This window comes from Equus przewalskii, chromosome 1 (genome assembly GCF_037783145.1).
Source record: "Equus przewalskii isolate Varuska chromosome 1, EquPr2, whole genome shotgun sequence".
Taxonomy (NCBI): Eukaryota; Metazoa; Chordata; class Mammalia; order Perissodactyla; family Equidae; genus Equus; species Equus przewalskii.
In genome coordinates this window covers 10,546,379-10,571,231 of record NC_091831.1, presented here as the reverse complement: position 1 = coordinate 10,571,231, position 24,853 = coordinate 10,546,379, and the positions used below count along the sequence as shown (strand labels likewise).

General features: G+C 38.8%; 1 protein-coding gene across 15 annotated transcripts in view; it reads left to right on the top strand.

The window, feature by feature from the left end:
• PLEKHA1 (pleckstrin homology domain containing A1) overlaps positions 1–24,853 on the top strand; it is a 53,111-nt gene that overhangs the window by 10,861 nt on the left and 17,397 nt on the right. For 13 of the 15 annotated variants that reach the window (XM_070577153.1, XM_070576572.1, XM_070577007.1 and 10 more), the window contains exons 2-6: positions 1,752–1,912; positions 7,638–7,694; positions 9,936–9,981; positions 17,149–17,246; positions 21,829–21,954. In XM_070577153.1, coding sequence (XP_070433254.1) covers positions 1,772–1,912; positions 7,638–7,694; positions 9,936–9,981; positions 17,149–17,246; positions 21,829–21,954 — 468 coding nt within the window. In that variant the 5' untranslated portion in view covers positions 1,752–1,771. Of the gene's footprint in view, positions 1–1,751; positions 1,913–7,637; positions 7,695–9,935; positions 9,982–12,033; positions 12,202–17,148; positions 17,247–21,828; positions 21,955–24,853 lie in introns of those variants that run through there. The other 2 variants (XM_008537156.2, XM_070577496.1) reach the window with 1 other exon arrangement.

Here is a 24,853-nt window from a genome sequence, read left to right as displayed (position 1 = left end):
TTCAACTTTTGATTAAATTTTAGGAATTTTTTAAAACTTTGGGTAAGTTCATTAAAAAATTATCTCCTCTAGGTACCAGATTTATAATAACACACACAAACTGAATGGATAGTTTTGTTTAAAACTTTTTGGTATGTTTCATCATTTCTCTGGTTGCATACAGAATAGTGATTTAGAATATGCTGTACATTAGGGTGAATTCTAATTGAATTTTTATTGTGTGTTAAACTTACTTTGAGCCTTTAAACGAAGAACTAGTTACATAAATAAATTCACCCTGGGGCCAGCCCTGTGGCTGGCTGGTTAAGTTTCCCCTCTCTACTTTGGTGGCCCAGGGTTTCAACAGTTAGGATCCTGGACGTGGACCTAGCACTGCTCATCAAGCCATGCTGAGGCGGCCTCCCACATAGCAGAGCTGGAAGGACCTACGATTAGAATATACAATTATATGCTTTGGGGAGAAGAAAAAGAAAAAAAGAGGAAGATTGGCAACAGATGTTAGCTCAGGGCCAATCTTTAAAAAATAAATAAATAAATTCAGCCTGCCAAAAGCTGTTGCTGCTGGCCACAGAAGTACCAGGATAGGAACAATCTGCTGATTTGCATCACATCAGGAAGGAATCATGTATCCACAGTTTCTAGAGAAAAAAATGATTAGAAATTCTGCTTTTCACCCAAGTCATGATTTTTAACTTTAATCGGTACAACAAAAATTTTAGTACTTTGGAGTCAGAATATGATATACCTCTGAAGTCTTTTTTAATCTATAATTTTTCTCTTCCTCTTTTTTTCCCTGTAGTATAGTTTATTTGCTGAAGAAACTGGGCTGTTGTCCTGTTGTTTCCCAGTCTGTCTTTTGCTGATTTGGATCCTTGTGGTGCATTCATGTGTTCCCCTGTGTTCTTCATTTCCTGTCAATGGGTAACTGGACAGAGCGAGATCTAAAGACTTGATCAGATTCAGAGAAAAGCTTTTGCTTGTATGTTCGCTTCGTAGGTGCTGTTTGTGTCTTCCCTCAGGAGGCACAGAATACCTGCGTATTTCTCTTTTCGTGTTAGCTAATTTTACTCATTAGAATGAAATTATTGATGCATTTTCGTTTTAATAATTCAGAGGGTTTTAGAGAGAGGATGGTGTGGAGGTTAAGATATAAGCTCTGGAGTCGGAGAATCTGGGTTCGTGTTTTGATTCATTGCCTACTGGTTCTCTCATATTGGAAAGTCACTGCCCCTTCTCAGTGTTAAGTTCTTATCTGTGAAATGAGGATGGCGACCCTACTTATAGGGTCATTTTGAGGATTAAATGAGAAACTGTCTAGAAAAGAACCTCGCACAGAGCCCACCATATAGTAAGTGGCCAGTAAACATTAGCTGTCATTATTTCGTCAACTTAAAAATATTCTAAAACAATCTGAAAGGTAGATTATCTTGATTTATAAGTGAGGAAATTAAAGTTTGGATAGGTAATATTTTGGCTCACCTGGGTTTGTTTAGGGAAAAATGTAAGTAAATTATGCAGCTGGGTGAATAGCCCTCCTTTGTCCCCATCACTGTGTACACTTGCATTGGGTAGCCACTCATAAGCAGCTTAATTTCAAAAGGGATTTTTGCGCATGCTTTGTATGTATTCACATTAACTGGCTCCCACCTAAGTTTGGAAAGTAGGCTTCTTATTGAATAAACTGTCCCATACACGTTTTATGCTGCAAGTCCACTGAGAAATACTTAACTGTTCATGTTTTTATTTTACAGTGTAATGTTCAAGCTCAGAAATGCCTTATGTGGATCGTCAGAATCGCATTTGTGGTTTTCTAGACATTGAAGAAAATGAAAACAGTGGGAAATTTCTTCGAAGGTACTTCATACTGGATACCAGAGAAGATAGTTTTGTATGGTACATGGATAATCCACAGGTTTGTGAAATCCAAAGGGTTACCTTTCTTCAGGAGCACACATGAGCTTTAGTTAGTAAAGTATTTGACATGCTATGCAGGTGTTAGCATTTGTCTTCCTAAACAGTGTATATTTAGATTTATTTCTACTGACTGCCTTCTCCCTGCCCTGCACCCCAGCTCCTACTGTCTTATTTGAATGTCAGCAGATAAAACTAAGTTTATTTAATAAAAATTTATGCATGTATATATGTGTGTTTTTCTTTCGTTGGGAGAGAAACGCCATCTCTGGGTGAAAATTTTTAAGTCATTTAAATTTAAGATACTGTCTCAAGGATGGAGACTACTATCTTTCGGTAAATAAACTACTAAAACTAGTTGACACTTTTATACATATGTAGTCCTTTGGTTTTGTAGTGTCAGACTTGAGTGTCAGCCACTGTAATGCTGTTTATGAATTGAAATGCACCTTGATGTTATTGTCGTCTTGCAAATCATTGGGGGGAATGTCATAAATTAAAAATAGAATTCCAATTTTAAGACGTTTGAGAGACCTTGGATTAGAGATGATCTGTCGAGTAGTTTTAAATTTTCTGTACCTGTGGCACTTTTTATTCAGATTGAGATGTATCTTGCAAGGAAGTATGTGCTAAGCAAGGGGTGAGTCCCGAGCAGACTTGGAGCTGGTCTTCTCTGGTCTGCTGGGCTTCTGTGCGGGGGAGGAATGCACAGTTCAGGCAAGAGCAGGGACTGGAAGGAGGTTCCGTTCTGTTTCATAGAGCAGCAGCTCGATCCCCGACAACTAGTCTAGTATTCTTTACTACTCTCTACTGATTTTAGATTAGACAAAATACACATGTGCTAATGAATTTAAATTTGTTTATATAGAATTGGAGTTGTAAGGGACCTTAGAATTAATTCAGCCTCCTCCTTAATGCAAGAAACCCATCTTTCCCTGATCTTCACTTTAGCTATTCTTTGAATCACACATTACTAGAAAATATTTATTATATTTGAGACAGCTTTAATTATTATTTGTTCTGTGGGCCAAAGTCTAGTTCCTTGTATCTTCTACCCATTAATCCTACTTTTGCTCTCTGCTTCTCTGTAAAGTAAGTTTACTTCTTCATCTATGTGCAGCCTTGCGAATTTTGGAGGATAGTTGTATTTTAATTCAGTTTATATTACTTGAGTGCTAACTTTGTATGAGAGCTTTTTTTGCTAGGAACTGTCTATTCTCTACCCTTATCCTTGGAGAGCTTATTGATACTCTGTTTTACTCGGTTATCTCTGGGTGTAACCAGCTTGCTTGGGTGGTGGTAACCTGGGTATGCAACTACGTGATTAATGCCTGTATTTACTTGACTAGAGTCAGTGGGCGAAGGACAGGTCATCAGAAACCAAAAGTTCATTACCTTTTTTTATTTATGTAAATCAGGTTCCTCCCTTTTACGACCCCATCTCTTTTTCTGTGGCGCAGTCCCCTCCCAAACTCCTTTTCCGAGGTAGAAAGTGACAGTCCCCTTGACTCCCTCTGGTGACTCTGCTAGACTCCAGTGGCTGTTCTCCTCCCTCATGCAAGCTGTTGTGCAGCTCTGCCTATGTTCTCACCCTGATTGGTCTCTGCTCACAAGGTCCTGTTGATGGTTTTTCCAGAATTTTGTTTAAAACTCCTTGTTTTTTGTCTTCATATATAATAGATTCTCCTCGTTAGAATTCCTCCTTTTATCAGTACTTTCCTCTTAAACAGAGCTAAAAGAAGATAAGTACAAAATAGAATATGTTTATTACACTGAAGGAAACATAAACTTAGAATTCAGACGAAGGGCGTGATTGTAGCTAGCAGAGGGAGTTAAAGTCTTTGTGGAGGTCATAACATTTGGAATTGACCTAGAAGGATGGATCTGATTTTAGCCAAGAGGTGGAGAAGTGGGTATTCCAGTGCTCAGAATAGCATGGGCACAGAAATCAAAGCAAGAAGGCCGGTGGCCTTTTTGGAGAATAGTTCACTTTGGCTGAAGCAGGGAGGGTGTATGTTAAAGTTTGCACTCAGCCAGGTCTTTTTCTCATGAACTCTTCTAAAGCCAGTTTCTGTGGTGTAATTAGCACATTGGTTTTACTAAATGTGCAGAATTTTAAGTCTGTCTATTCAGTTCTTAATAATTTTCCCTCTTCATTCCAACTGATGAGAATCTTTTACAGTCTTGATTCTGCCAACTAGTGTATGAGCCACCAATACCAGCTTTGTGTCACTTTTTAAAAGTCTGTCACTTTTAAATGTATTAATCGAGACTTAAATCTCTTCATGAAAACATCAGTAAATGTCTTGCTAAGATTGTTACATAGGTTGAATGACATGAAATTGGCAGTGTACCACCATTTTGATGCTACTAAAAAGATGGCAACTTCATATGATTCAATCTGGTTGCTTATGTTACGGTGCTGTAACATGATTATGCTGATCATAATAACCCTGATGGTGGAAGAATATTGGTTTGGCTCACTTGTCCTTAGGGAGCCATTCTTCCTCTATTTTGCTTTCTTTATCATTAATCATTGGTTTAAAAATCCATTCTAGTGTATTACTAGGGATCAATTTGGGGCTTTCTGTGTTTGTTGAGGGCATGAGTAATGGTGGAGAATTTTTTAATTAAGTAGTTGGATTAGGAAGTGAATTTGAAGAAATTTCAGAATTTTGGAAAATGAGTACAGGAACTCATAAGAACAAATGGCTTATTTCCTTTCATAATGTGACAAATGTCATATTAGTGTATTATTTCTTGTTCATTGTCAAGGAACAATATTTGAAACTCAGTTTTTTCTGGTTGAACTTGGCAGTAATCATACTGGTCCACAGAAACTAGTATTTTGAATCTCTCTTTCTTTTTTCAGGGTGGGGGGAGTGAGGAAGATTGGCCCAGAGCCAGCATCTGTGCCAGTTTTCCTCTATTTTGTATGTGGGCTGCTGCCAAAGCATGGCTTGATGAGCAGTGTGTAGGTCCATGCCCAGGATCTGAACTCATGAACCCTAGGCCACTGAAGCGGAGTGCGCAAACTTAACCACCATGCCACCAGGCTGGCCCCTTGAATATCCTAATTTCCTACCTATTTATATTTCCCTGTGCTGTGCCACTGTTTAATCTGTGACCCTTTATGTTGTGCAGCCATGACATGCCTTCTCATTTCTCTTCCTCACAAAAAGGTTTAAAGCTGTATTCAGCTAATGAAAAACTTAAACGGAGAGTAACGTTCCTGAAGGGAAGGGCAGCAGTGGTTGGCAGAAATCATGGTGGTGTAGTTAGCAGGTCTTGGGGTTGTTTCATGTTTCATTTCCTTATCCGAAATTCAAAAAACGACCACCATGGAAAACCGCCAACAACCGTTCAAAAAAACCCTCTGAATATAACACATTTTATATAAGAACACAACCATTTAAAGTTATACATTAGGGGCCGGCCTGGTGGTGCAGTGGTTAAGTGCACACCTTCCGATTCTCGGTGGCTCAGGGTTCCCCGATTTGGATCCCGGGTGCGGACATGGCACCACTTGGCAAGCCATGCTGTGGCAGGCATCCCATGTATAAAGTAGAGGAAGATGGGCATGGATGTTAGCTCAGGGCCAGTCTTCCTCAGCAAAAAGAGGAGGATTGGCAGTAGTTAGCTCAGGGCTAATCTTCCTCAAAAAAAAAGTTATATATTAAAAATTTATACATTTTATAAATGTATGCATTTATACATTATAATTTTATAGGCCTCTTTATTATTTATGGCTTATATTTGGAAGCTTGTACAGTTTAAAGCAGAATATATTGCAGTTTCACTGTTCAGAGGATTGAAAATTTTGAAAAGCCCTGTCCTTGTCAATAATAACAAGCTCATGTTTGGGAAACTTAAGTCTGAACTGTCTAGGCTTCTATATGGTTAACTGTTTCCAGAAGCTTACAGAGGTCTGAGAAAGCTCCCTTCTTGTCATGCCTGACAAGAAGCCCATAGATTTTTTTCTTAATGTGTATTATTATAAAGTTAGTTACAAAGTTGATTCTACTTAATCTACAGTGGAGGAAACTTTCAAAATCAAGATTGTTGTAGTTTTGCTTTTGAAATCTTCTATCAGTCTTTTCATTTATATTCTTTGTTAGTTTTTTCCATATTCTTTTATCTGGTTTTCCTACCTCCATCTACCCCCTCTATAATCCATTCAGTTTATTATATTACAAGATCTCTTAATTAAAGCACAATTTTGATAGCAGAACCGCTCACAAGACAGTGGTTTCAAATTCTTGACAGTATAACTCCTTGCTGCTTTGCTTTTTACTTTGCTCCTCCGTGTTTGGGTTCTCAGTTCAGGTTCCCAGACAGCCATTTTCTACTGCAATCCTGTCTGGCCCCATATTACAACCTGACGCAGCCACCTTCCCATTCCAGTACAGAGCTGGGCGCCCTCCTCTGCTTGCTGTAGCTCGTCTGTTTTCTCTGCCTGGAATATTCTCTCTCCTGTTGTTTGTGTTTCAAAATTTTCCTTTAAAGTCCAGCTTAAATGCTGTTCATTCCTCCACAGTCTTTCCTGATAGCCTCAGCCAGGAGTGATTCTCCTCCTTCTTAATTTTTTACCCTTAGCTCTTTTAAGACACAAATCACATCCCAAACTTGTTAAAGGAAAAGTAAAAATATTTTGTACGAAAATGCCAATATATAAACTCCCTCAAATGGTTTAAAAAGTACCAACTAATAATTTTTTTGGAAAGTGATATCAATGTAGGTTAATTATGGCATAATAAATACTAATGTATTTATTTATTTTTTTAAATAGATTTTTATTTGTTTACTTTTTTTTTTTGTGAGGAAGATTGGCCCTGAGCTAACATCTGTTACCAATCTCCCTCTTTCTGCTTGAGGAAGATTGTCACTGAACTAACATCTGTGCCAGTCTTCCTCTATTTTATCTGGGATGCTGTCACAGCATGGTTTGATGAGTGATGCTAGGTCCACACCTGGGATCTGAACCTGTGAACCCCGGGCTGCTGAAGTGGAGTGTGTGAACTTAACCATTATGCCACTGAGCCAGCCCCTACTAATATATTTAAATGGGGGAAAATCCAATGTTTTTTAAAGAGCTGTATTTGATAAAAAATTTTAATAGAACAAATTAATATGTATAGTCTTTTTCAATTTCCTAAAATTATATTTGTTTTGTGTGTCTAAATACTTTTCCCATTGCTTTCAGGAATAAAATCTGATCTTGTTGGTGGCTTTTTAAACTCATGAAGGAGAAAATAAGTTTAGCTCCAGTGGTAACAATAGCCTTTTAGTTGTAGAATGCTTACGGTGGAGCAGAATAGAGTTCACTTTTGTTATCCATGTTGTAAACTTAATTTCAGACCTGGTAAATACTTGAATTGAATAAGTTGATTTATAAAATGTGATATTAAATACCTAATCTGATTTCTTGGGGCTGGCCCAGTGGTGTAGTGGTTAAGTTTGTACGCTCTGCTTCGGTGGCCCAGGGTTCACAGGTTCGGATCCTGGGTGTGGACCTAGCACTGCTTGTCAAGCCACACTGTGGCAGCATCCTACATAAAATAGAAGAAGATTGGACAGATGTTAGCTCAGGGCCAATGTTCCTCACAAAAAAAAGAAAAAGAAAAAAGAAAAAAATTCATTTCTTAACTTTTTTTAGTATGTGTAGAACATTATAAAATAAATTCATAATGTTACATATTAATTGTATATTAACAATTTCTTTCCAGAACCTACCTTCCGGATCATCACGTGTTGGAGCCATTAAACTTACCTACATTTCAAAGGTAGTCTTTCTATATTGTCTTAGGTTCGTGCATGAATTAAAACTTAGAATGAGAGTGTGACTACAAGGAGAGATTTCCTCTCTGTGTCATTTAATGATGATGTTCAGGTTCATACCATGCTGAAAACAGTAACTGATTCCTACGTTTAGGAAGTTCTTTGATAAAATTAGCGAGAATATGGAGTTAAGTTACAGGATGTGGCAAATTGCAAAAGTTAACATTAATTTTTGTGATCAGGTGTATGACCATTAGAAGGGGAGAAATCAGTTAACAGGTTCTATCTTGGGGAAGTCTGGAGAAGATTTTTCTAAGTCTGTATTACATTGATTTAAACTATTTCCAATTTTTAATCCCATTACGTTTGACTTTTTGTTGCTTTATGTTTTATTTTGTGGAAAATTACCATCTTCATAATGAAAGAATGATGTTTCCCTCATTTCACTTTGTCTTTATTAATTTCTGTTTTCTTGTTTGTTGATCTTTTGGCATATTTGCAATACCGTTTTTCTTTTCTTTTAAAAAATTTAGATTTGCTATTGTTAGATAGCTTTTTTACTTACTTTCTTTTAATGTTTTGGGAACTGAGACAGAGACTGAGGACCTGTGGGTTTTTTGTGTTTTACACAAAGTAGTAAAGTTTGTTGATGACTTAAGATATGATAATGTGAAAAGTAGCAACACAGTATTATTAATATGCATATGCATACTATTATGCATATATTGGTATTTGTCAGCAAAGATCTTCAGCAAAAGACCAATTTACAAGTGTGCCTCTGTTTAAAAGACAGGTATTTTACAAATAAAATAGTTTGTTATTAGTATTACAATAGAGCTATTCATTCTTACCAAAAAAAAAAATTAGTCCTTAGACAATAAAGATTACATATTTAAAGGGAAACATTGTACGTTAAAGCCGTGTTATGTACATTTACAAAAGACAAATGTTGTTTAAGTAGACCCCAAGTGTTCTGGCAAATTAAGACACTTAAATGCTTCAGGGTAGCTCACAGCTTAAATTCTATAGCGACTCTTATTAGGCACCATGGAATTCCAGTGTAAAATAAACTTGAGCCCCCCAGTTTGCTTGGTTGCCTGCAGTCTACGTGTGCTGCAGTATAAATACGCTGCCGAGGGTTTTGACTCAATGAAGTGATGAGGAGAGGCCTAATTTATTGAACTAGTCAGTCGAGGAAGAGACTGCCCTTCTGTATCTGTCTTTTCAATTGCTGGTTGCCTGGTCTTTTTAAAAATAAAGTATTAACTCAGTAAAGCCGGCAGGCTGACTGGCCAGCTGCTTTCTCCTCCATTGGCTCCTCTTTTAAAATATAACCTTTTCTGTGCAGTTCTCTTAACTTTCATCTCTGTCTCACAGCTTACTCAAGTTTGAATTGTACAGTTTGTACTCTACTTTAGACATGCTGCTTTTTTCCAGAATTTATTCCTGGAACAAATTTTCCTGTGACTCAGAGCTGTGAATTTGTAGTTGGGATCAGTCAGGAACCCCAGACTTAGAATTCCTTTTGAAGGTACTAAACAGATTCTACACTTATAATTTCTAACGCTGGGCAACAGCGTGGCAATAGTCCTGAATGGGCTTCCAAGAAAGGGATATTATTATTTAAAGGGATAGCAGCAACCAGGTGCAGCTAGTTGCTTCACCTTCTCCAAGGAACCATGTGCTGCATACAGTAAAGTGACCCCAGCATCCCAGGGTATTCTCATGTACAAGAGAAGATCCGGTGCCATTTTGATTGCCTCGTTGCAGACTCATGCCTTCTGCATTAATCTACTTTATTAAATACATAGTCTCCCCCTTGCCCACCCCCATTTCCTCTTATGGTTCACAGCTAACTTAGAAATATGCAATTTTGGAAGAATTCGTAGTTTCTGTAGAGTATTCATGAGGGTATTTTGAAAATTATGTTAAACTAAAAATACGTATATGTGCGACATAAAACTCAATGGTTTACTTTCAACTTCACATTTCCTTTGAAGGAAAAAAAACAGTTTGTTCAAAGAGAACGTGGAAGTATCATTTGTTTTAAACATCTTACATTTGGGACCCATATCCTATATTTAATTAATGTTATTTTTCAGTTGCCTTTAAAGTTTAATTTTAGATGTGTGTGCTGAATGTGTATGATTATTGGTAAATCATACATGTGAAGTTTCCACAGCGTATAAGGTTGGTTATAGTAGCATATGCAGAAGTGAGTGACTCATCTCTCCTTTTCTTTTTAGGTCAGCGATGCAACTAAGCTAAGGCCAAAGGCTGAGTTCTGTTTTGGTAAGTAGCCATATTTTATATTAGTTATTTTAAGTTAGACTATATAATTACATCGTGTTGTAAAAGAAAACAGTGATAGAAAACCACACAACACAAACCTATGGGTTAAGAAATTATTCTAAGACAAGTTCCTTTGAAACCGCCATCCAGGTGAAGAAATAAAACTGCTCCCCTACCCCTGAAGCCCCTTTCCTGTCTCCCATCTCCTCTGCCTGTTTGTAATCATTATCTGGGCATTTATAGTGATCACCAGTGAGATTTCAGGTAACTTTTAACTTTCTACATTGTTATTATTCTATGTTAAATACATAAATAATGGAAAGGATTTGGTTTTCAGCTTTTGGGTAATGAGAAGTTCACAGTTTGGGGGCAGGGGTAGTTGAGGTTATCTGATTAACTTGTTAGGCAAACATTTAGTGAATTCTAGTGTTTGTGCACTGTGCTTGGCACTGGGGCTATGAGAGTAATAGGATGCAGTTGCTGCCCTTAGAATCTCACAGACAGATCCAGTACCAGGTAATTATCATTGTGTTTATCACAATCAGTAAATAAAGGATGTACAGCTATTCAGGAAGCACCAAGGAAGAGCTTTATATCCGTATTGGGGATCTTGGGAGTCAGGGGAGCCACACCAGATGAGGACACTTGAATTGGTGGCCAGCTAACCCTGGTCGTTATTTACCACTGGGGAGAAAAGGTGGGAGCAGCCCCCTCCCATGCTCTGTGGGAGAGAAGAGCGTGATGTGCACAGGGAACTGAACACTGAATGAAGCTGGAGGGGATGGTGAGAGACTGAAAAGCAAAAAGGCAGGTGGAAGTCAGGGGTAATATATTGGCAAGTGATGTGTTGTTTTCTTTTTGAAAATGAGAAGTAAGAAATTAGCATCTAGAAGGTAGACATAAGTGAAGGAAGTTATGTTGTGTGTGTGGATAGGAGAGTTTGATGCAGGGAGATTGGTTAAGTGGCTTTTGAAATACTCTCTTTATGTAAAGGCCTTAATTAGGGTGGTGGCAATGGGGGGAAGAGGAAGGATGAAAAACCTTGGAAAAGTGCAGGACTTAGTGACTGGATATGTAGGAGTGGGAAGGAAGAGAGAGGCATGAGGCAGGTTTGCTTCAAGTAAAGAAAGGAGGCCTCAGGGAGAGCTGATTAGGCAGGATAAACTTTGATAAGGAGATTGAAGACGGGAGACGTCTAGGTGGGAATGTTCTGGTGACAGTAATTGAGGACTGGATGGAGCTTGAAGATCAAGGACGGGGAAATTTGGAAACTGTTGAAATAATGGGTGGTAGCCGAAGCTGGGAGAATTGATTTGATATGCTCTCACAGAGTATGTTAGTGGACGTTAGTGATGGAAGGGACAGAAATTAAGAGTGGCCAACTGCCATCAGAAGGGACTGTTTTACATTTAAAGTCAAGATACTTCCTGAGGTAGAATTGGTGGTAACATTCTTTGTTCTCTTGTTTCAAAGGGTAGGTTTCTTCTGTAGGCAGTATGTTAGGGCCAGTGTCTGATGGCAATCATGTATATCAGGTAAGAAAATAGGATATAAGAAGAATGTAATGTAGCTGTTCGGAGAATCCTCTATAATGCTTTTATCACAACTGAGAAACTTAAAAAAGGTTATGTATTCATTACAGATTTATAATTTTGATTGCTGGATAGGAAAATGCCTCAGAGCCTTGTGAATGAAAGGCTACTGGGAGCAGGTCAAGTAGCAGAGAACTTTGTATTTTAGAATGTGTATGTACATACTCTTGACAAGTCTTGTTAATGTGAAATCTCAAACTTAGAGTTTGAAGCGACAATAATCTAGAGTAATAGATTTGACATTCAGTTACTGGGTATTTAGAGTGGGTGACTTCAGTTGGACTCTAAGATGAGTTATTGGTGTCTCAGTAGTTTATTGGTCCTCTACTACCAGAGGGAGTAGAGAAAAGAGTCATAGAATGCTTAGCTTCAGAGAGGGAGGCACTGGCTTCTAAAATGGAACCACAACTTCCATTCAGAATGGCAACATAGAGACTTTGCCTCCTCTCTTTCCTCTCAGATTTTCCAAAAGCAGTGAGAACAAGAAACACTGAAACCATCTTTGATGAAACTAGCAGACATCTGTAACCTACAGTGGATGGAGGAATTGTAAATAACTTGGCAGAGTAGAAGAAGAGGCCAATGAAAAGCCAGCTGTTTCAGTGTCCTGCCCCCACTCCAGCTCTAGGTAGGCTTAGGCACTGGTTACTCTCGGGGAAGCCACAGTGAGGAGGGACGAAAACGGGGACTTTGTTTGAATGTCTCTGTAAGAAACAACCTCTAGTCCCTACCTCCATCTAGCTCAGTCAGGCAGCCACCCTTCCCCCATCCCAGCAAGAAATGGCATGTGTCGTATCTCCAGAAATAGAATCCGTGAGGCTCTGGCTTGTAGACGCTAGTCCCAGCAAAGGGGAGAGCGGAGGAATGAAACTGAAAATGAAAGTCTGCCCATGGGGGGTGCTGCCGTTCCCTGTGTCTAGCCCCAGAGCATTGGGCAGCAGGTGTAGGTGTAGGTGGGATAAGGATCTGAATGCCCTAGAGAAGAGAGCCACTGGTAGTGACATCTGGACCTTCCTACCAGAAGAGCTTGCTGTTCAGTGAGGTCCCTGTGCAGCAACCCTACATACCTTCCAGAGAGCTTCCAGTCAGTTCTTTGCTATGTTTTTAAATTTGACTAGATAGCCCAAGATTCCATGACATTTGAGGAGTGAGAACTATCAAATAGGAAAAGGAACACGAGACAGTGCAAAACTCAGAAGAAAAAGGCAAAAATACTTAAAAGTGGAACACAATGATAGATAATAGGAGAGAAATATGAAAGAGGCCCATTAAGAAAGTGCAGTGTCAGACTCGCAGAGAAGGAGAGGATAGAGAAAGAATAGAGGGAATAGAGAAAACGGGAGAAAAGGGGCAGAGAAACATGATAAAATGTCTCAGAACCACTCGATCCATAACCATATTTGAACCATAAACAGTTGTCCTAGGTTGTGAGATGAGTTTTGTTTGCAGTCAAACTAATGTTTGTGCTTCAAGTTCTATCCATTTGATGTATTCACTCTGATGGGAAGTTTTGAAATGAAATAAAGAAGCACTCAGTGAAGAGGCAGCAAGAACACAAAGCCTCTGGCTGCATTCATTATACACCACGAAACCCTGGCTTTAAAAGCTTGGCATCTTAGAGGTTTCATACAGGCTTTTTTCTTATTATTTTTTCAAAGTTTTTTTTCTTTGTTTCCCTGTCCCCTATCCCTCCAACGTTGCTAATATACCGCTTTTCGGTAATTTGCTTTACATTTTCTGCAATGATTTCTTACCTGGAAATCTCCAGATGATGATGATGAGATGAAGCAGACTATCTGTTCTGACCCAAGTACTGTGCTAGTTTCTTTTCATATATCACCTTGAGGAAGGGATGGGTGGCATCCTGTTTCATAGATGAGGAAAACGGGGCTCATAGAGATTACATAATTTTTACAAGATGATATTGCTAGTAAGTGCATGAACTAGTCAGGTCTGGCCGGCTCCAGGTTTTGATTTTTACCTCCGTCATATCACTATACCTCTTCCTGCCATGAAACAATACTTAAGGCACATGAGTTTTTCTTTAGGTGCAAGGTGTACTGAGAGTCTTTTTAGAGGTATATTTGCCTCTCTTCCTTCCTTTAAAAGACATCCTTATATAAATGTTATTCATTCAAAAATATATGTATTAAGCACTTTATAACAGGTGTAGTGTATTACTAAGTGCTTAGATTTTTAAACTCTTCAATGTTCTAGGCTTAGATTGGTAAACAACATTGATGGGAAGAAGCCATTGTGAGGCGAGCTCAACTTCAGACTAAGCTGGGAAAAGATTATGAAAGTATGCTTTGCTGATTGTTATAAATTAAAAATCAAAGCTATATGTTGACATATATGATATCCTAGTGAGTTACTAATTTATCTTAATTTATATCTATCGCATTTATAATTTCTCCAGTCTCTAGTAAGATATAAAAGAGTGATTTGCAGTGTGTTAAATTTCTTTAGTTTCCAGCCTAGTTGTTTTATAGCACTTCACAAGATAGGATTTGACTTCCTTTCTAAGACCCTCATCTCAATTCAATGAAGCTCTGGTTTAGAGTGTTTTGGCCTCAGGCTCAATTTCAAAATCTTAAGCATTTGAGAAATAACTTTTTTCCTTGAGGGTTTTCATTTCCTCCTTCCTTTTGTCATATTCAACTGAATGCTAGTATATCATTTAAAATTTTGATGGAGACTTTGGGAAGTTATTTTTGTATTTCAAAAATTGCAACAGTGTAGCTCTTCAGATGCCTTAGCTCCTAGAATAATGTTTATGTTTTTAAAAATAAGTACACATAATGTATAATTAATGTGTGGTGTTGTGTTTTTGTTTTTTTGGTCAGGGAGATTGGCCCTGGGCTAACATCTCTTGTCAATCTTCCTCTTTTTGCTTGAGGAAAATTGTTGCTGAGCTAACATCTGTGCCAGTCTTCCTCTATTTTATGTGTGGGATACTGCACAGACTGGCTTGATGAGCAGAGTGTAGGTCCATGCCAGGGATCCAACCTGTGAACCCCGGGCTGCTGAAGCAGAGCGTGTGAACTTAACCACTACACCACTGGGCCAACCCCTATAATTAATAAGGTGTTTGTTTGTTTGTTTTTGAGGAAGATCAGCCCTGAGCTAACTACTGCCAATCTTCCTCTTTTTGCTGAGGAAGACTGACCCTGAGCTAACATCCATGCCCATCTTTCTCTGTTTTGTATGTGGGACGCCTACCACAGCTCTTTGCCAAGTGCTACCATGTCCACATCTGGGATCCGAACCGGTGAACCCCGGGCCACCAAGAAGCAGAACGTGCGGACTTAATCGCTGTGCCACCAGACTGGCCCCAATTAATAAGTTTTTTTTTTTTTTTTAAAGATTTTTTTTTTAAATTTTTTCCTTTTTCTCCCCAAAGTCCCCCGGTACATAGTTGTATATTCTTCGTTGTGGGTCCTTCTAGTTGTGGCATGTGGGACGCTGCCTCAGCGTGGTTTGATGAGCAGTGTTATGTCCACGCCCAGGATTCGAACCAACGAAACACTGGGCCGCCTGCAGCAGAGCGCGCAAACTCAACCGCTCGGCCACGGGGCCAGCCCCCCCAATTAATAAGTTTTAATTTGAGTTGACTATGGAAGTCTGTAGACAGCTGTATGTGCAGGTGTGCTTTGCTTTATACAAATAAATATTCACTAAAGGGGTATATATAAATTAAATTGCACGAAAAGTTCCAAATCTATTAAGATTTTAAATACAAAGAAAATACATAAGTGCTAGAAAAATAAAGATATTTATTTTTATAATTTTGAGTTGGAGAGGTTTTCTAATACAATATGAAAGCTAGAGTCATTAAAGGAAAAGGAAAAGATAAAATATTTCTGTTTGGTTAAAAATACTATGAACAAAGTGAAAAGACAAATGACAGACTGAGAAAAGTACTTGAAATCAAACAGAAAGGATTAATATAAAAGTTCCTATAAATCAATACAAAATAGGGGCTGGCCCCATGGCTGAGTGGTTGGGTTCACGCGTTCTGCTTCAGCGGCCCGGGGTTTTTCTGGTTCAGATCCTGGGCGCAGACATGGCACTGCTCGTTGGGCCGTGCTGGGGTGCCATCCCACATGCCAACGCTGGAAGGGCCCACAACTAAAGATATACAACTATGTACCAGGGGGCTTAGGGGAGAAGGAAAAATAAAATCTTAAAAAAAAAAGAGAGAGAAATAAACATGGGGCTGGCCTGGTGGTGTGGTGGTTAAGTTCGTGTACTCTTCTTCAGTGGCCTGGGATTCGTGGGTTTGGATCCTGGGTATGGACCTGTGCACCACTCATCAACCCATGTTGAGGTGGCATCCCACATACAAAATAGAGGAAGATGGGCACAGATTTTAGCTCAGGGACAATCTTCCTCACACACACACAAAAATAATAATAAATAAACAACTCGGAAGAAATATGGGTAAAGAAAATAAACGGTTCACAAAACAGATACAGATGACCACTAAACATACAATATTAATTTGCCTCAGTAATCAAATTCAGATTTAAACATGGTATAATTATTCACCAGTTAGGTTGTCACAGTCAGGAAAACATAGCACATGAGGTATTTCAACGAGGGGATTTGTTACAGGGATTGGTTACCCAGTTGTTGGAAGGCTGAAAACCACAAAGGGAATGCTGAAGTAAGGCAGAAATTAAAAACTGCAAGAATAGCTGCCACTGCCAGGGCTGGACAGACACAGGGAAGAGATGGTGTTGCCAGAACCTAGGTCTTTGGAGAAGAGGCCACCATGAAGCTAGTGATTGGTATCTGAGGGGACTGCAGGGCCATCTAGGGAGAGGCAGGAGAGCCTGGAGCAGGAGCTGGTTGTGCGCTGCTGCTGCTGCTGCTGGAGGGAGGTGAGCAAGAGCAGGAATCTGCAGGAGAGTCCCCTCTCCCTGTCTCCCTCCCACCTTCCAGTCTCCCATCAGTACCTCCCGTTGGCAGAATGTGACCTGAGCTGGCAAGGAAGTCCAGGAAATGTTGTTTGCAGACTCCCAGCCCAGTGTCACAGAACCTTGGGGCTGAAAACAAGAGGTGGCTGACGATCACAGGTGCTAATAACCAGGAGTGGTGTGGGGTATTAGACACAATAGGACTTTGCATATGCTATTGGTAGGGATGAAGACGGATTCAACCTTTTGGGAAGACAATTCGCCAGTATCTGTAAAAATTTTAAATGTGAATTCCCTTTGACCCAACAAGTCTCTTAAGAAGTTTATCCTATAGAAATGCTAGCCCAAATATGGAGAAATATATGCACGTGATGTTTCATTGAGATATTTTAAATTTCAAAAATTGGGAATAAGCTAAATGTCCACCATTAGGGGATTGGCTAAATATGTTGTGGTATTTCCATTTAATTAAAAACATGGCCCTTAGAAATAAGAGTTTTCCCTATGTTAATGAGTGATGAAAGCAGTATTTTATATGATCTAACATATTGTCACATCCAAGGGAGTCACAATATTGAAGCTAGCTGCAACATAAATTTAGAGGTAACAAGTGCAAAATTTCGTGTTTTGTAGTTTATTTTTTCTCTCAACAGTTATGAATGCAGGGATGAGGAAATATTTCCTACAAGCCAATGATCAGCAGGACCTAGTAGAATGGGTAAATGTGTTGAACAAAGCTATAAAAATTACAGTAAGTATTTATATTTTTTGTGAAAAATTTTTAGTATCTGGAAGTGATCTTTACATTTTGGAAATACACCTACTGAATGCCCAGCTTACCAATAGGTTGTGTATTCAAAGTTTCTTTAAAAGACAGGTGTTTATAAAGTAAATACATTTTCTTGTACATGGTGACTGTTGACCCTTAAAATCAGCTCATTAATGCCTTTCTAACCCATTATATACCTAATAAGGGTATAATAATATTGTAGATTTTAACCACTGCTTACAGTCTTTCTAGGGGAAAATGCACATAGAGGTCTGCCTCGAGGATGTGTTTTCCTTCCAGAGTAGATTAAGAGGCTTCCTGCCACCTGCCTGGGTCACGGGAGAAGGCATTCCCGTCTTCAGAGCGTGACTGGGGCTGGTGTTAGGGCAGGAGTTGAAGGTAGGAGCAGGAAGTAGGGGTGAAGGGTTGAGAAATGAGGCACAGCGGTGGTCACTGGTCTGCGGAGCTGTGGCAGCCAGAGGGTCCTGCCCCGCTGCCCTTGGGGAGTTGTCTCAGCTGCTAAACTTCATGCCTTCATGCCGCTTGTGCTTTTCTCCCTTGAGTTCCAGAATCTGCTACCCTTGCAATTCCTTCCATGCCACAGCTTCCCACTTTCAGCCTGGGCTTCTCTTCTTTTTAATTTCCTGATGAACATTTATATGTATTGATTATTTACAGTGAGCGAGGCCTTGCACTGAAGGTTTTACCTAAATTACCTGGGAAAGTGAGGCTCAGAAGGATTGAGTAAAGTGCAGGTCTTATAGCTGGTAGGTTGTGCAGCTGTGAGCCAAACCCAGTCTATGTGATTCTGGAACCCAGTGCCTTACTGCTTCCTGAAAAAACAGCCTTCTCCTTACTCTTTGTTCCTAAAGCAAAAAACCAAACTTTTCTGAGAGCGTTTGCTGCTGCTGCTGATGAGCAGGCAGATCAGTTCTGCGCCCTGGTTATACTTCTCCTTACCTTTGCCTCCTTCCTCGCTGGCAGAGAGACGCATAGTAGGCCCGCGTGGAAAGGGTTGGGCAGGAGTGTCTGTGTGAGGTTTGTGTACACTGAAGTGTGTTCTTGCTAAAGTGCAGTTATTTACTGACCCTACACGACTTACTCTCAAAAAACATATGCCCTGCAAGTCAGCATATGTTAGTCTCTTGTTAGTTTCCATCTAAAATGAATGATTCCATATTTATATCACAACACAGTGAAGAGTTAACATAACTAAAGCTGTTCTCAGAGTTAAGTCGAATTTTTTGTCTTGCACCAGAACAGCTTGTTACCACATGACAGAACACCCACGCGCTGCATCTGAGCTCTGCATGAAGCAGAAGTTATTTTAGGTTTGTGCAGTTTCAGGAAGGCAGTTTTTGGACTGATTCAGAAGTATGTATTCTTAAAAGGTTTTAACTGATAGTTTTTAACTCTTTTAATAAATATTCCCTATCTGGAAAATTTCTTTAGAAAGACAAGATCTAGTAACTTTACTGAATTAACTTTTTACAGTTTGCGATTATAAGCAGCACTGGTTTCTTAGTGCTTAAAGAGAAAAAGGTGTGAATGATCTCAGGCTTTTTACCATTTGGAGGTTCGTGAATTGCTGTATCTAATGTATTAATGGTCTGAAACCATCTTATGTAAATGACACTGGTAAACTTATTAGGGATTGGGTAATGTTTCAAAGTATGCATACTTTTAATTAGCTTTTGTGGTCTTGCAGCTTTATTTTATATGTTGAAATTTTTGTAGTTTTTAGGATAAATCTGTTGATATTCATGCTTTTATAATACGTGTTTTTATAATTCACCTTTAGAAAATATAAATACAAATAAGATACAGAAATCTTTAGCTTGTTAACAGAGTAGACTATAGTAACTATAGTAGGGTGAATGTAGAATTGATAACACTTAATAAAAATCAACTTTATGTAGATACACATTTAATTCAGGATAGCAATGAAAGAATTTCCCATGCCTTAATATTAAAGATACATTTTTGTTAATTTTATTCTTTAAGAAATCTTACCAGTTTTAATTTCATATGCATTTTAGACATTTAAATCTAGAAGGGTGTGAAATCTCTAATTTGTCATACTTTCCTATGGAAATTGCTGATGATTTACATGTCAATTTCTTTGAAAAATTAAAGTTTACATTTTAGTATATGTATAGTTCACCTTTCTATGGAATCACTCCAAATGACATTTTGGTCAACTACTATGTAGTTTAGTGGTCTGCTGAGTAAAATGTGATATACGTACTTAAAATTTTTGGAAATCCAAAATTAGGTTTTGGAAGTATGTGGTTCCAGAATAGGGGTGGGTAGTGAGTGGGGGGTAAAGGGAGTGGTGACAGTCGAACTACTCCTACTATGCCACCGTGCCATCTTAATGGACTATCCTCCATCACTAGTCTGTGGCTCTCCTTACTTTCCTCAAGTCTGTGTGAATCTGTATTGGTGGCTGCCATTGAAAATTTTTTCCCCCTTATTTAAAAAAAAATGAAAGCAGTAGTAGAGGAACCAATCCTGAAGGGAGTATCAATGGCTAGAGTTTTCTGTTCTTAATGGGGTGACTTGGACACATTTGCTCTATCAAGATCATTGGAATACGTGATGCTGTTCATTAGAAAACACTATGGGCTTCCTTGGCGAATTGTGTCTGGGTGTACTGTCCTTTGTAGCCCTTTCACTCATATATTTATGCGAATCTTGTCAAGTAAAATTCTGTCCATTATCATATTGCCTTTAAAAAGCACTCGAAAATGTACAACCTCTTAGAAAAAACTCTTAGAAGAATTCAGGAGGCATTCTCCTTCAGAATTCATTTCTCTTTTCTTCCTTTCCTGTTTCTCTCTCTCTCTTGTTTCTGCCAGTGACTGGCATTGTGGTGTAAATAGGAATGTGAGGGTGGAGGGTTGTGCTTGAGGCCTGGAGAGAAAGCCGTGAGGGGAAGCATCTCAAGGGGATACAGGGGAAGCATCTGAAGGGATATGATGTAGGGAAAGTGAGGAGAGGGAGTTTTAGAAGTCGCCAAGAAGACAAGTTATTTATATCCATAAATAACATTTATGCAGATTGGAATCTCCTACAGCTCAGCGTCCTCTCATACACACACAGACCAAGTTTGCCCAATATTTTGCAAAAAGATTCTTTGTAAAGCCTGATGTGCAGACACCGTTGTATACCTGCTTTCTCACAAAGCTGGTGAGAGTAGCTTCATCAAAGAGAGCACGCAGGCTTTGGAGCAGTGATTGCAAAAGTGTGGTTTATGAACCGCCTGCCTCTAAAACATCTGCTGTTCTTGCTTCAAGTGCAGGTTTGTGGACTGCACTGTGGATTTTCTCATCAGAATTTCTGAGTATGGAGCCTGGGAATGTGAAGTTTTTAATAATCTTCCCAGGTGATACTTCATGCACAGTAAAGCTTGAGAAACCACACTGCTTTGGGATCATATTAATAAATGGTTTGGGTCTTTGAATGCAATGTGAATGGTGTCCCCTACAGCTGTGCCAGTACCCCGTTAACAGGGATTAACTGCATGACAGGCAAAGTTAATCACTGGAGACAGGTTAAATATCACGTTCAGCATCGTAATTGGTACTGAGCATATCTTTCTATGTTTTAGTCAAAGCCTTAAAAATTTATCGTTCAGACTACATGAAACAATCTATTGACAGAAATATTGCTTGGCCAGTTTCCCTTAGGCCACAGAAGAAAAGTGAAAACATGCTGTAAACATTTGTGACACCTTTAATTCTTTGATTCTACTTTAGTGAAATGTTACTATATCAAATTCTGCAGTCACAGTCATTGTTTATACGTGTGAGCGATTTGTCACTGCTACAAGTATTAGAATCCCTTTTTAAAATTCCTCATAAGTTTTAAGTTATTTTGAACATTTTGACTTTTAATTTATGTTAAATATTTTATTCTTTTTCCTACTGATTTTGGATTCATCCGCTGAGTCAGTCTTTCAGCATTTATTGAATACTTAGTGTGTTTTCAGTAGTAGACTCTGTCCTGAAGCTGGTAATGATGAATATGCCACGATCCCTGTCCTGGGAACATTGCAGAATCATGGGCAAGAATGGAGGAAAGGGAAGGGTAACTGCGCAGGGCTGCCGTGCAGTGTCAGGTGCTCTCATCCACGGGTTGTAGTACAGTGGTTGAGTGTGGAAGAGAGTCATGCAGTCTTAGCTAGAATGCAGCATAGCCAGGATCTGAATCTGCATTCCCTAATGCCTCTGAGCCTCTGTTTTCTTAACGCTTCGGTGGAGATATCGTCCCTCTGCATAGGGTTGATAGGATTAAATAGGAAAATGTGTGAAACAGTACCTGCCCAAGTAAGCACTCAGTAAATGATCACGGTGTTATGAAGTATCACTGTAACAGAAAAATTAGGATGGGAACTGACAGGGATATATATATACACAGTATAAATATTTTTATATATATGTCAGTTATCTGTAAATGGGTGATTAGTTAAATGGATGATTATATAAATGGAAATTCTGTGATAAAAGAGAGTCTCAGATATAATGCTGGTTGCCAAAGTTCATTTGACTTCTTGTTTTAGGTACCAAAGCAGTCAGACTCACAGCCTCATTCTGATAACCTAAGTCGCCAAGGTGAGTGTGGGAAGAAGCAAGTGTCTTACAGAACCGACATTGTTGGTGGTGTGCCCATCATTACTCCAACTCAGGTAATAAATTAATTCTTCCATTGTGTCATGGTTTAATTACTGTATGTTGACTTTTTCGTATTGTTATCCAAACTAAAATAGTATACCTTATTCTGAATTAATATAAAAGTCGGTTCATAAAAAAACTTTATATTTGCTATTTCAAAAGTATGCATTTATTGTAAAAAATTTGCAAATCACAGATAAACACTTAACAGATGAACATCCAGATGGAAGAAATGCATAGGGCAGGGTATGTAGGAAGGGGTACAGAGCTTCCATGCCCTTTCTGGGCACTCTCCCAGCACCTCCATGTGTTCACTAACCTAAAGCTCCTGAACCCTGTACTTTTGGGCTTTCTATGGAGGCCTCCTTATGTAGGCATGATGGGTCAGTCACTCCATTTCCGGCCCCTCTTCCCTCTCTAGAGAATGGAGGGTGGGGCTCAAGCTTCTAATCATGGCTTAGTCTTTCTGGTGACCAGCCCCTGTCCAGGAGCTCATCTAGAGTCACCTTGTGAGAGCAAGAGATGCTCCCAGTGCTCTTCTCACTTAGGAAATTACAAGGGTCTCAGGAGCTCATGCCAGGAACCAGGTGCAGAGACCAATATAGATATTTTCTATTATCCCATAAATGCTATGATGAACATTCTCGTAGCATAAACTTGAGAGACATGAATAATATTTTTTTAAAGGATAAACTCCTAGGAATAAAATTACCAAGTCAAAGAGCTTGCAAATATGTGTAATTTTTTAAACCTGTTTTTCTACAACCTGGCCTAGATGAGCCAAACAAAGCTGTAATTTTGACTCAGTTCTATGTCAAAAGTACTGATATGCTAAGTCAAATCTTATTTAGGTGTTATGAAAAATAAATTTATTAAAAATTTTTGATAAAATTAAAATTTTTGTATGAGCTTAAATCTCTTGTGTGAATTGAGTGAATGAATTTGTAATGCAAATTAAATTACTAGCAGTTTAGAAACCAAAAATTTTAAAGTAATTAATTGGTATTGCCAATGTTGGGCATTTTCATTACCTTTATGCCTTTTTGAGCTTAAAAGGCTTTGGCAATTAAACCTTTTGAATCAAATTAGGGGCCATATTTTTCAGATCTTGTGTCAGGGGAGAGTGACTAGTGGAAATAGAGTTCTTACCACATTAATTAATTAATTATTCAGTGCTTTCTTTATTCTGGGCAAAGGATATATTAATGAACAAAAATCCCTGCTCTAGTGGGAGCTTACATTTTTCACCAAAGTTGGATAAAAAATAAGCTTGGACTTTTTGTGTGTATGTATGCATTTACTGTTTTTAAAAGTAATGATTTTAACCTGTAAGACTTCTGGTTAAGATATAGCTAGATTATTCACCTGTATTATGTCTTATGTTGCTATAAGGGGTAAGACAGTTTGTCTGTAGTTGTATTAAGATAGTGTACTAGGTTGTATCTGTGGCTGTTTCAATTTTTTATAGAATTAAGATTTTATTGTGTTTTAATTTTGGTGTAGATTATTCAGTAGGTTCTAAGATTTCACGGTAGGTGCCGTATTAAAAAGATTGCAAAGTATTTTATCACTTTATCATTTTGCAATGTAGTTTTTAAATTATGAAGTAATATTTACTCAATGTAAAAGGATTTGAAAGATATCAAGAAAATGTCAAATAAATCTTGTTTGCATGATTAATTTATTCAGTAACTATTGGGTTAGCGGCAAGTTAAGTGCTGAGTTTACCAAGTTAAGTACGTAATTAGTGCTGTTGACCTATCTAAATATAGAAGAGGTTGAAAATTCCTCAAGATATGGCTCAAGTACTTAGTTTTTCTCTTGAAATTTAGAAGTTCTTGAAAATATACCTTTGGTTGATTTGTAAGATTCTAACTTGTTGTGTGCTATAAATAAACAGGAAGCCAGTGCTTTAGGGAGCATGAAAACCTAAGTATACTTAGTTTTTAAAAGCACTGGACTTACGTCTAAAAAAAACCCAAACAGACAAACTCTTAGAAAAGAGCAATGGAGAAAATCTTCCGGTGAAGAGTTTTTAGACTTGACATCAAAAGCACAATACATAAAAGGGAAAAACTGATAAATTAGGCCTCATCAAAATTTAAAATGTTTGCTCTGTGAAGGACCCTATTAAGAGGATGAAAAGAAGAGCTACACACTGGGAGAAAAGATTTTCAACCCACGTAGCCAACCATGCACTTGTCTCTGGAATATATAAAGAACTGTCAAAACTCAACAGTAACAAACCCAAACGATCCAATAGACAATGGGTAGAACTCATGAGGAGATGTTTCACCAAGAGGTAAAAGGTATACAGATAGCAAATGAGCACCAGAAAGGATGTTCGCCATTGTTAGTAGGGAAATGCAGATGAAGACCACCTGAGGTATCCCTGCACACCTGTCAGAACGACTCAGATAAAAATGGTACCACACATGCTGATAAGGGTGAGGAGAAACCGAGTCACTAGTACAGTGCTGGTGGAAATGTAAAACGGTACAGCCACTCTGAAGCACAGTTTGGCAGTTTGTTTATAAAAGTGAACTGGTAATTACATGTGACCCAGCATTTGCACTCCTAGGCATTTATCCTAGAGAAATGAAGACTGTGTCCCTGCAAAAACCTGTACATGAATTTTCATGGGAGCTTTATTCCTAATAGCCAAAAACTGGAAACAACTCAGTGCCCTTTAACAGGTGAACGGTTAAACCACTGGTTGTACATCCAAACTAGGGATACTACTGAGCAATAAGAAGGGGCGAGCTACTGGGGCTGGCCCCGTGGCCGAATGGTTAAGTTCGCGCGCTCCGCTGCAGGCGGCCCAGTGTTTCGTTGGTTCGAATCCTGGGCGCGGACATGGCACTGCTCATCAGACCACGCTGAGGCAGCGTCCCACATGCCACAACTAGAAGG